At 34.9% G+C, this 12,818-nt stretch overlaps 1 protein-coding gene across 2 annotated transcripts; it reads right to left on the reverse strand.

The window, feature by feature from the left end:
• Positions 1 to 457: 457 nt before the first annotated feature.
• LOC145692774 (rRNA methyltransferase 1, mitochondrial-like) lies at positions 458 to 12,745 on the reverse strand. Of its 2 annotated transcripts, none has more exons than XM_081768238.1 (4): positions 12,602 to 12,745; positions 7,555 to 8,317; positions 3,812 to 4,056; positions 458 to 2,109 (listed from the first exon to the last, which is right to left on the reverse strand). In XM_081768238.1, the coding sequence occupies exons 2-4, from the start codon at positions 8,295 to 8,297 to the stop codon at positions 1,910 to 1,912; spliced, it is 1,188 nt and encodes a 395-aa protein (XP_081624364.1). In that variant the 5' UTR covers positions 8,298 to 8,317; positions 12,602 to 12,745; the 3' UTR covers positions 458 to 1,909. The 2 variants fall into 2 exon arrangements, with proteins under 2 accessions (XP_081624364.1, XP_081624365.1); XM_081768239.1 differs by lacking the exon at positions 12,602 to 12,745 and adding an exon at positions 12,019 to 12,247.
• Between the last annotated feature and the right edge of the window lie 73 nt (positions 12,746 to 12,818).

Here is a 12,818-nt window from a genome sequence, read left to right on the forward strand (position 1 = left end):
TATATGTGTGGTGAATTATATTCTAATCTATGTATGTAGGAGAAAACTACGAGACATGCCTGAAAGGACTTGGATAGTCTAGGAATTGTATAAAATATGTAAGCATATTTGCGTTAACGTATATACTTAGAATTTCAGTTTAGACATTTTAGGAAATTTATTGTGATTGAGTATATTGTTCAGCTATGTAAAAATTTAATGGAGTACTTTTTCAACTACTATCATTGCTTGTTCAATCATTTAATTCGTATTCTATATTTTGAGGTTTAGTCGTACAGGTGAAAACTCTGGAAATATGAACTCTTCTAGTTACAACATTTCAAATTTCCAAGGGGGGAATTGTGAAGTGCCGGTCTTCACCCTGTATTAATTTGCATTCCAATATGTGAATGATTGAATTTGCATATTAATATTTAAATGAAAAGTTAAGTAGTATTTATATACACAACAGAGTGAGCTTAGAGGTCTCGTTTCGTTAGCAGCAAATGATGAATGGTAGGATTCTACCATCTTTATTATAAAGAAGAAATTACAAGAACTTTCACGACATCTTAAGGAACACTCGAAAATAAGGCAGTAAATGGCAGTGATGAAGAGAAGCGTTATGAACAAAATTAAGCTTGTGGAATTTGGATTTATAAGTAAAGTACACATAATTCTTGGGTTAATTTTTAGATAACTATATACATGTAAACGTTTGAGAAAGAACATTATTATTATTATTATTTTAGTGGTCTCAAGTAGTAAACCTTCTATGTAGCTTGATTTGGTTTTGTTGGATGCAGACCACGAGTAAATTAATATATATCTACACCAAATGATTAGTGTGAGGCTGTGCACGGCGCAAAATAAAAAAAAAAACATAGGTGTAAAGTGTTTCTGTTCTGCTCGTCAGCTTATTAAAGATTTACATATATATAGCAGGCATGCTGGTGTTAATTGCTGTTTTTCCTTCTACGAGTCCTAAGTACCTTCATTTTTACTGCTCTATGATTGTGTTTTCTCTTTCAGGAGAGTCTACATGGGAAGAATTCCCTGTGTTTTCTGTATGCTGTAGAACTTTCCAAATTAGGACATGGGAAGAGAGGAAATAGAATCTAGTAGTACTGGAACAGGTAGTGGTGGTAAGAAGTACCGTATTGACACTTTATCTAAAACGCATGCACTTTTTAATTAAGAGATAGGAGAGTGGAGATTTTTTCTTTCTTTCGTTAACAACCCCCCCCCCCCCCCCCGTACTTCTTACTGAACTTCAAATAGACAGCTATCTGATTCATTTTAAAATGGTTATGGTGTCACCAGTACTAGCCCTGAGTGCAGTAAATGTGGAACACAACACGTATAGTGCATTATACTGAGTAGTGGCGGCTCTGAGAAGCGGCAAGGTGCAGCTTCTTTCTCGTTTTACTATAATCCCACTACGTGGTAGATGTTAAATTTGTGCCTACCTGTGAGAATGCACTACACATGTGGCACTGGTTCGACAACCGATGCCAATCAATTCCAAAATGTCCAAAATAACTGAGGGTATCGAATGCATAGTTTCTAAGGTCGGGAAAACGGTTGACCCGTTCGAAATGACTTTTGAAACAGTGTCCATAATAAGCTTGGATTTTATTGTGTCACTTTTATTAAAAGGTTTATTTTAGGGAAGGGGGTGTTTCACAAGTTATGGCAAAAGTAGAGTATCTTGTGGACTTTTAATATTTCACATTCATTGAAATGTGTATCCTAAGGGGGAAGATGATTCAATCATTTTCTATAAATCTATTCTCTCCACCATCTTTAGTTAATCTACCTAAATCAGGTGTAACATCACCTAACACACCACGCCAAATTTACAGATCTACATTATTTCCTACTTGCCTAGGTATTGTTAACAATGCTTGAATTCTCTACTTTGTTTTATCTACTCCGTATGTAACCACATTTCTTCCTTATAGTGTTCTAACTTTTTTCTGCTGTTCGTTATTTGGTGTAATATAACAGCTGCAGCCACTGACACGTTAAGAGAATCAACACTCTGATGGAGGTTTTGTTCTGGTGGAATTGTTATTAAAGTAGAGCACATTTCCAATATAGACCCTGGAATCCCTGAACTCTCACCACCTGTAAAATAATAGAAATATTACAGTTTTAAAAATAGTTCGCTGTATACTCTATTTAACATGAGACATGTCTAAAAGTTAGTACAGATTAAATATAGGAATATCTAAGATAGTGACTGAATTCGCTCCAAATCTCGTATTCAGTATGAGTCGGTCATCGTACTGAAAGCATTTTATCAATAAGCTGCAGTCGTAGTTGTCTAGCTGCTAAAATCAATATTCTTGAATCTAATCAGAAAAATGAAGGTTCAAAAGTAATTAATACTACTGGATGGACGTTCAAATGTCACTGTATTATCCAATGTGAAAATATTGATTTTAAATGATTTGTAAGTTATTCTCTTTTACGAATTTACTACGAGTATACGTACGAAAGGCATAAAATACTGTCCCGAGATAATTTCCTTGAACTATATACTTTTAACTACGATATGAACATTCTTAGTGTGTTATCGTAGTAACTACGATATGAACATCCGAGGAATTTTTAAAAAAATCATTTCTATGCTGTTTGGCACCTCTGTCAATATATTGTACTCGCTGCTGAAATGGAGTTATGTGAATAAGTTCCTGCCTTCCTGCAGAACTCTTTATGAGACAAAAATCCTACAACTTCAATTAACAATTATATACTTTTAAGGTTGTGTTTATATAATATTAAGAATCCACATTATAAACTTTCCAGCCATTTTGTGCACATTTTTATCTATATTTATGTATGTAAGAAATCAAAATGGGTGAAAGTGCACAAATGGTAAAATGTTAAAGTGAAGTTTCTTTCTATTTGTTTTCAGGAATTGCATAATGTAGAAGATCATTAACACACCTTTTGTTGCATTGAGACATCAGTAATGTTACCTTCAGTGTGTTAATTTATGAAAACTACGATTTCTCTAGTTACGTCTTAGATAGACCTCATCCAATTGGTTATGGGTGGAAATGAAAAATTATTTTTTCCATTCCATAGTTTCCAAGCTACTCCAATTAAACAAACTGAAAATTAACGACTGAACATCCATACATACGAGTTGAGTAAATTTACATGTTTTGTACAAAAAATTTATTTACACATTCGGTTACATCTGGCAATACTGTATGGTTCCTAGTGTACTTCAATCGTTACTTCCGAGTTTAAAAATATATACATGAACAATGCTTCATTTTGGTATAACCATTATTTGTGTATTGCTTTCGGTTCAAAAGTTCTACTACTATCCCAAACTCCGAGCTGTATTGACTTGGATACTTTTTATTCAACGTTATAATAGCGCATTTTGTGTATATATAACATTTACAAAACTTAACAGTAAATAAAAATTTCCATGCGTTAAAACCTTCAAATGATAAAATCTGCGATCCGTTTCGAGGCATTTCTCCCTTCTTCTTCAGTTGTCAATCAAGTGTTTGTTATTTGTGATTTTATATAGAAATACATACGAGCGATTTTTCATGGCTCTTAAATTAGGAAGCGGAGGAAGTCTTACCATCGAACTAAATATTTATCCTATCACGTTCACTTTACAGGAAGAACTCTTTTCTGTAGCAACAAGATTTCTTTAAATGCGCTTTGAAGGAGGTGAAGAGTGCCTGTAATCCGTTCGCAGATTTTGTTTCTTGTGCCTTTTAAAGTAGGAGAATTTTTATTTTATTATTAATAGATATATATCACATCGTATCAGTTAGTAATTATTTACAGAACTTACCAAATATAATTACAGTAGGCCCCTGGCTCCTATAGTCTGAAATATTTACTGGTGAAGACTGTAAACTGTGTTCTTCGTTAGTTTGGTCTTCGAATGGGTTTCTACTTGAAATAACTGTCCCGACAACATCCCAACCAGTCAGCAATTTTTTTGAAATAAAATCATCTAGATGAGAAATAGCGTATATAGGCAACAATTCCATAACACCAGAACTGGCTTTACTAACTACCGGGGACAGACGACAACTGGAAAAAATATAAGTTCAAAATAAATTCACAAAAATGAAATTACTCCACAGATTTTTTTTTTTTAGTTCTTTTATATTTCGAATCTCATCACCATTCTTCCGGTGGTGGATCTAGCCCAGGGCCGAGGGCCTAGGCCCCGCCAATTTTTTAAGTGTCAAAAGTAATTTAAGCTATTATTCATATTTTTTTGAAAGTTTATAGTGAACTCGTGATTTACCTATCATAGTTTGGGTTCTGGTTGACCCCCCCCAGTTTTTAACTTCTAACTCCGCCACTGCATTCTTCCTCGAGAAACAAGACTTAAAACACATCAATTCTAAAAATCAAGTGAAGTAACAGCTGGAATACATTAGCTTATATCTGTAAATTTTGCTGTCCTACGCGGTCATGCTGCTGTATATTATTATTATGAAAATTATTGCTATGACATTAGAATATTCGCAGGGTTTAAGGATCTTAAACACGGTTTTTCAATTCTTCTCTGAATTCTTTTAAAATCAAACGATATTACAATTTTCAAAAGTATACTAGTCAAAATATTTAGGACAGCAAGCTATAAACTGCAAAAGCAACTTGGTAATTGTACTAGATGATTCACGTGCTGTACCAGGGGTGGCCAACCTTTTTAGAATTGAGAACTTTCATTTCAGAGACCACTGGCGGTCTGCTTATCTGTTCACTAGCCTGATAGAAGGAATCGTAACGTAATAACTTTGATCGAGTGAGACCACTACGGGCTACCTCTCATGACTTGCTAATCGACTTCTTGGCCATTCCTGGAATCATCTACAAAGAATGGAAAGCACAACTGGACCAGCATATAACGTGATTTATCTTCAGTCTTTGTACATAATTGAATTCACATCTTTAGTGGAATTGATGTGATATGAAATCGGTTATTTTGTCCATTTTATCATGTATAAAGATATATATATGTGTGCTTTATGATCAGTGTCTTGGCCAATAGACATGTGCACACGTCTCACTTCTAGTAGGACTAATGTGAACGATCTCCTCGAACTGATAACACTGCTTCACATCTGTTTGGTATAGACTGAATGAGATTGGCGATGAGAAGTCTTCGCCATTCTTCTAAACACGATAATTTCCAGCTGTTGCACAGGTTCACAAGTTATCGGGCGAGCTGAAATTTGTTTTCCCAGCATGTCTCACACGTGTTCTACTGAACTGAGATTATGTAAGAGACTCATACGATCCTCGCGACGCCGACTAATGGTAAATCTTTTGAAATGAAATATTTCAGTTTTACGTCCCACGATTATACTGTCTAGGCTAAAGGAGACGGTGATGATGAGAAGAGAATATGCAATGATGGAATGAATAAAGTGGGAGGAATCCCTAGAAAACCCACGCACACGGTGTTTATCAACCACAAAGTCCACTTGGCGCGAGCTGAGATCGAACTCGAGAGTCCATGCACCAGAGGTGAACGCTCTACCAATGAGCCACCACAGGCCAACAACTAATGGTCTAAACAGTGTTAACTATAACGCTGACTTACAATAGACTGTTCAAAAACATAAAGGACAAAAATCAATTCCATTATTTAAAACAGAAAAAAAGACTTCTGAAATAAATACGTTCAATAAAGCGTAACACACATTATAAAAGTGAAAGACGTAAGGCATAAAGATACTGACTCAAAAATATGATAAATATTACACAATAGAAATACTTGGTTTCTTAATGTGAGCTAATGCTTATTGGAACAATCTAATTCTCATTCTTAACATTTCAAATCTCCAATACCTATCATTGTAACATATAGGAACTTCATCAAAGAAACAAACAATCTTGGGCCGCGATGGCTCAGTGGTAGAGCGTTCACCTCTGGTGCATGGGGTCCTTGGTTCGATCCCAGCTCGCGCAAAATGAGCTTTGTGGTGGACAAACACTGTGTGCTCCTTCCACATTTTTCATTCATTTCCCATCACCCCTCCTTTGCCTAGCCGGCATATTTGTGGGATGTAAAACTAAAAGATTTCGTTTTACTTTTATAAAGTATAAATGAAAAAAGAAAAGAAAAATAGGCCTATGCTTTTACTAAAATTCAGTTCTACTCTCTGAAAAATCAACCCTAGAAGCACTATAAGTTATTCAGCTACAAAGAGTTTGTAAAATTTAACGAAACTGCGAAATGAAAGTAGGAAGAAAACATATATATTTACCGTCCTAATAATAAACAATAACACCCAAGCCGCGAAATTTCAGGCGATCAAATATGTTAGTTTGACGATAAGGATTTGGGCTTTATTGTGTTGTCAAATGCTAAATGACGACCAAATTCTCATCTTGTTACTGGACAGGCATGTAGTCAAGAGGGGAGGGTCCAGACTCCTCTTCGATACTAGAAATGAAAAAAAAAAAAAATAAATAAATAAATAAGGAAGGATGAAACAAAAAGAAAATCTTTCTTATGAGAAGCTTTCTATGGAGGAAACGAGGAGGAGGGGTCAAATTAAAAATAGATATTATTGTAACGGAGCATTACGAATTCCATCTAGCTCCATGCTAATCCTATGGAGTACAAATGACGATCGATAAACCGGTTTTATTAGGAGACTTAGGTAGAACTTAAGGATTTAGATTTCTGGGCTTTCGGCATCTATGGCCATTTAGCACGTCACGTTTGAGGGATGACGTTCCTCGGCGATCACACAATCCGGGAAAAGGAAAGGAAGAAAGGATTAGGGAAGGAAGCGGCCTGGACCTACATGTTAGGTACCACACCGGATTTGCCTAGTGTAAATGAGGAAAACCCAGGAAAACCTCATTCAGGATGGCTGGCCTGAAAAAGTTTTTTACACTTTTTCGACTGAGTACCCCAACCAGGAATCGAACCCGGGACCGGTCGCACCGAAAGCGAGAGCGTTAGAACTTAAGAAATGCCCACAATCACCAATAATATGAGCCTTGTAACAGGTTTCAGTTACACTTGTTAAAGAAATTTTAAATTCCTCAGCAACATCAATCCATTTTTTATAGGATGTCTCCACTGCCAAAAGAGATCTCGTTGCTATCCTTACGGCATTAAACGAAAGTAAGAAAAAGAAGACAAGAAAAACCGGATTCGAATGACTTCGAAAGACTATATAAAGAAGAATAAGGATAAGAAAAAGACTTTTTTACTCGAGATTTCTTGATACTTTGTCATTAAAACACTTACTAACATATATTCCTTTTATTGTTCTAACAAACCAATATATGCTAAAGTAAAATAGTTTAGATTGATCGAGCCCCTGGTATGATAACCACAGTATTTCATGTCACCCCCCATTACGAAATCCTGGCTAAACGAACCAATATATGTTGCTAGTAAAATGGTTTAGAATGATCGAGTGATAACCACAATAATTCATGTCACCCCCCTTCCATTACGAAATCCTGACTACGTGCCTGTACTGGATGAACTGAAATTTCGTCCCCTCATAATATCATTCATATTATATTAAGAGAAAAAAAAAAAGACTTAACCTATTTTTGTTCACTGCAAATATTTTATCCACTCCGAAATAATAGGCAGACCGAATTATAGATCCAAAATTCATCGGGTCTTGTACTCCAACCAAAACAAGCCAAATTTTATGTTCATCACTGTCTCGCACACTCTTCTCAACACCAGAACTAATTTCACTTTCTTCGCATTGATCTGATTCCAAATTAAGTGGGCTCACATCTGCACAAATTCCTTGATGCGTTCCTATACTTTTAACAAGCATATCCAACACATTTAAGTTTAAACTTTTCACTGGAATGTTTCGAGATTCGCATTGATTTATTATATTTCTTATCCTTTCGTTTTTATCTTCAGTTCCTATCTTGTGATAAACCTTGTAGAATTGCCTCCTTTGTACTTCCATCGCAATACTAATGGGATGAATACCGTATATGATTTCTCCTTTAACAGAAGGAATATGTAGTGATTTTTGTCTTCTTTGGCCCTTCGGAGAGATATTTTGGTCTCTTTCCAGGGATAAAAGATCTTGACTAAGATATGAGCCAGCCCTACTATGAGAAGTATCCAATGAATTTACTGAACTTAACGTTTCCGAAATTTCAGGTGCCTTCACTTCACCACTTCTAGATCCTTTTCCAGTTTTAGCTCCATACTTAAATGCATGTTTCCCTAGAACAGATTTCCGTGAAGAAAAGTTTCGTACTGCTGTAAAACATGCACACTGAAACATACTCAAGTTCTTGACTGGATGCGTTAGCATGGTTTTCGTACATCTGTATACTGAAACAGAAATAAGAAATTAAATTGCAGGATATAATTATTGTGCAAATTATAACTTTCACTCAACAAATGAAATTAATAACAATCATACGTTAGCAAATCTCAATTAAAACGTATGAAGTAAAAAGAACAGTCGGTTTAAAAGCTAAATTTTCTACATAAAGAGCGTATTTCAAAATGACAACTACTATGAAAACTAGTTGACCACCCTTCCTCCCCAAGCCTTCGGCTCGCTGTACAGTATAGGTAAAAATCAAGTTTAATTGTGCTCTAATTGTTTACAATGAACAAATGTATTTATTTTGAGTTTGCATATCAACCACTTCAAACTCTATACCATATTTAAGCAAATATCCAAAGATTTCGTTACCCTAGCGCAGGGAGCGACATCTATTAGCGTCAGACAGGCAAGCAACAGCGCACGTAGCGACATCTACTATTGTGACGCACAGACTGAGACTTTTCCCATTTATTATCAGAATTACAGAACTGTACATGGGAACACCGTAATCTAGTGATTTGAAAATAGGACTTACGTTCGAGTGGCCCCGGATTCGATTCCCAGCCGGTGCTTCCCAATTGCCGGCGTCCACCCAGCGTCGTGAGCCAAATGGGGAGTCACATGAATAAAAAGACGTGACGAGCAGTATGTTTAGAAAGCTCTTGAGACGCCTGTTAAAGACACGGCAACGCAGCTTGCGCCACCAGCTCGTCGCTACGCTTTACATAGTTTAGCCGGTCGCTAACAGATAGCGTTGGAGCGACTCAGGCCCACAAAAAAGGGCTATTACACAAAGTGGTTTGGTGGTCAGAACTGTACATGCCAATAATTGGTACTTGCATACTTATACTGAAACGCATCAGGGTATGTCCATGTTAACTCACGTTACCTAATGACGTATATTTTGAACAATACTAACCACAAATAAACTTAAAAGCTCCGCTTTTTTTTTTTTAAAAAAAAAAAAAAGGAAAGCTGTCATATTTATACAGATAATTACCAAATATCGTCATTTTATTTGATATAGCAAACCTAGGAGAAAAGAAAATACTATAGTAACTCACGTTACAAATTTTTCCCCTACATTCAGAACCTGTGATTTTTAGTACATTTTCTTTTGTGCTGGCATAGCTATGTACATGAAATTACTATGTAAGATAGGGACACACACAATTTAATTATGGCAAAAATATTAGATTTTTATTTACATTTTATGACTACTTATTTTAGAGGAATATGCAGAGTCGGGTAACTCACGTTACATTTGTCAACGGTCTTTTATTATTAAGTATAAGCAACATACATTTATAATAACTTGAAATAAGCACAGTTTAATTAAGTTGAACATTGAACTTTACTTTAAGAAACGGTTTCATCAGTTATATGAAATTTTATTTGGGATACCGACAGAAAAAAATAAGACCTATGTAATAACAAATAAAGCTTGTATAGCATAATCAACATTAAAACTTAGTAGATTAAAGGTAACCTACGGAAAAAATAAGAAAATAGTTATTCTCTGAAAAACAATTAATGATGCCAGCTACATACAACTATATTTTTTTATCAAAGCAACAACTTAACTAAAAATTATAACTATATTTCTTTCATGAATTTTTGTCTCTGTTTCCGTGGACATGCCCATCAGTGATCAGTAAAAATACATATACATTGAAAGCAATAAGCAGTATTCAAGTCATAATTGTCTTTTTCAAAACATGGAGGAGGTGGTGATAAGACAGATTGATGACGATGATGGTGATGATCATGATTATGTTGTTGTTGTTGTTAATAATAATAATAATAATAATAATAATAATAAATGCACAAAGTCTTGAGTAGCTCCTCTTTCCTTGGCTATTCAGGGCAGATTAGAACAAGTAAGCTCTATCAGGAAACAGACGTCTGTCAAAAAGTAGAATTAAAAACTTATGAAAAACGAATATAAATGTGACGAAGATACAAAGCTGAAAACTTAATAGAAATCCTCGAATCTGGCGCACACTTGATACACAAAAAGCTGGTGATGGTAGATGTCAACAAAATCATCTTATAAAATCAGAAAGTGTAAGCTAAAAACAGCGGAAAAGTTTGTTAAAAATAAATAAATAAATAAATAAAAGCACCCAGTGAGATTCGAACCGGATTCAAAAGTATTGAATCCCAACAGAAAGAAAAAACTAATTACGTACAGCTATTGAGTTAAACTGTAGAACTACCTTTCGGTTGTATTAAAAACAAGAGAATTCCTTAAAATTCTTCTTGTTTTTTACGATTTTATTTGGATTAAAAAGCTTGTGTGATCTCTTTGACTAAACAGTTTTCTGCATTTGCCAAGGTACTATTTTGCTCTGAAACTAACATTTCACTGAGTAATGGAATAGGACCTGAATATTTCAAACAAAAAACAAGGTGTGTTGAGAAGGCTTCACTACTCTTTTTTTTTTCTTATGACTTCCATTCTTATTACTTCGAGTGTATTGTTGCCAAACTCACACTTTTAAAGCACTTAGAAAAATGCAGGCACGCAATTATATTTTGGAGAAGTGTTCAAAAAAAGAAATATACATTTATATATTCCGCATACTGTTCTTTTAAGTTCAAATAAATAAATAGTGGAAATCTCGATTGTCGACTTGATTTTCAAATACTACACCAACAAAATGCAATAAGAAACAAATTCGGCAACTATCTTTGTCGAAACTGTAACGCTATTATTTATTAGATAGTATATGCTTTAACTTTGGAGAGAATTCGTCTTTTATCGTATACAAGAAGTTCCGAAACTAGAATGAGTGGTATTCACGAGAAAATGATATGGTATACTATTTCAGATCCTTTATCAAACAAACTTTTTATTTATTTATTTATTTATTTTTTAAATATGGGGCAATTTTGTACGTGTTTCGGAAACAATTCTAGTTTTTGTCTTGTCCAATATATAACAATATCCCAGTGTTCGTTTCCATTTATGTTTGCTAAGTGCCCATAGTATTTTCCAGCCTGTCGACCATTTTGTTGCTGTCAGAGATTGATAACTTATTTTTGCATATTTGATATTATATATTTGTAATTATATTGCAGAATCTTAATTGAATATGCCTTTCCTTCTTCACGTGCTGCCGTATAAACCAGATTTGTAATAGTAATGTTTTTTTTTCTTTTTTGGGGGGGAAGGAGGGGTGGCAGGTTGAATTTGGATACACAACTCCAAACAATTGTTTAAAAATCAAAAATCTTCCACTAATATCATTGTGCTCCAAAATATTTGAGTCAGGCGACATGACAATATAGTCGTTCTGGGCGAATTAGCATAGATAGAATACGACCGGGCCAACATAAATTATTGTTGAAAAATTAGAACTTTGGTGTGAACAGTCCTGGGTTCCATTCCTGGTAGAGCCACTCGGTCGAAAGGTATCACAGCTTTTACAGGCCAACCATCTTAAGAGGTTTTTCCTGATCTTTGCTCATTTAATGGTACTTAACATACATGTCACAAGGCTGCTTCCTTACTTCCTCAGATAATACGGAAGCTGAGGGACGTCAACCCTCATATGACGGGGTTAAGGCTGTAGAAGCCGATAATGCCTATACGTTTGTATAAATGATTAAATAGAACTCTATCACAATTATTATATAAATACAGAGCCAGCATATATGTCATATAAACTATAATGGTAGAAAATACAAACTAAACTGTGCTCAGAACCACTTAAAAGCACGAATGTTATCTAACTGCGCTTGGGCAAGGCGAAGGTGGTAATCCTGCGCGGTAGCGTGTCCATAGGAAGAAGACGAGTCAGCGATGATGCGTTCACGCGGAACCGCTGTAAAGCACTTATAATGATATTACAATTGTAAACATAAAACACAGTTGGATTAATATTTAAATCAGCCACATGCATAAATTTGTTCGTCATAAAAAAAAAATCATGCATAATAAATTTAGCACAATGTGGTATAGTTAAACATGACTTGCGCTATTTTTCTGTCAAGGTGTTTTAAATGCAAATAAATATATATTTATCTGGTTTGGTAATAGGTTTCTATATTTTAAACTGCACGAAATAATTTTACGACATGGCCCCATTTTCCTAATTTGTACGATAGATATTATAGATAAATATTGTTTTTTTTTTTTTTTTGTGTGTGTGTGTGTACGACAAAAACGTACCACATTTTCTTTCCATTTTTCCTATGAAAATTTGCCCTAAAGGTCCTAGCCCAGGTACCAAAAAGCTTCACTAGATAGTTTATAAGCGCACTATAGAAATACTTACTTCACGAAATAAGGAACGATCTATTTCCTTATTCTATGTTTTATATTCAAGATTACCCTAAACACAGCAAGTGCAAGGCGCAAGCCTTCGTACTAGTATTTTAATTTTTACGCCAATTCTCCGTCAGCTGTTCATTACCACTATGGCCAGGACGCAATTATTTTCTGCACCCATTAATAGCACTTACAAATTCAAGTTTCTTTAATTTCCCTTGAAT

This window comes from Thermobia domestica, chromosome 8 (assembly GCF_964235325.1).
Source record: "Thermobia domestica chromosome 8, izTheDome1.hap1.1, whole genome shotgun sequence".
In the NCBI taxonomy this organism is placed as follows: domain Eukaryota; kingdom Metazoa; phylum Arthropoda; class Insecta; order Zygentoma; family Lepismatidae; genus Thermobia; species Thermobia domestica.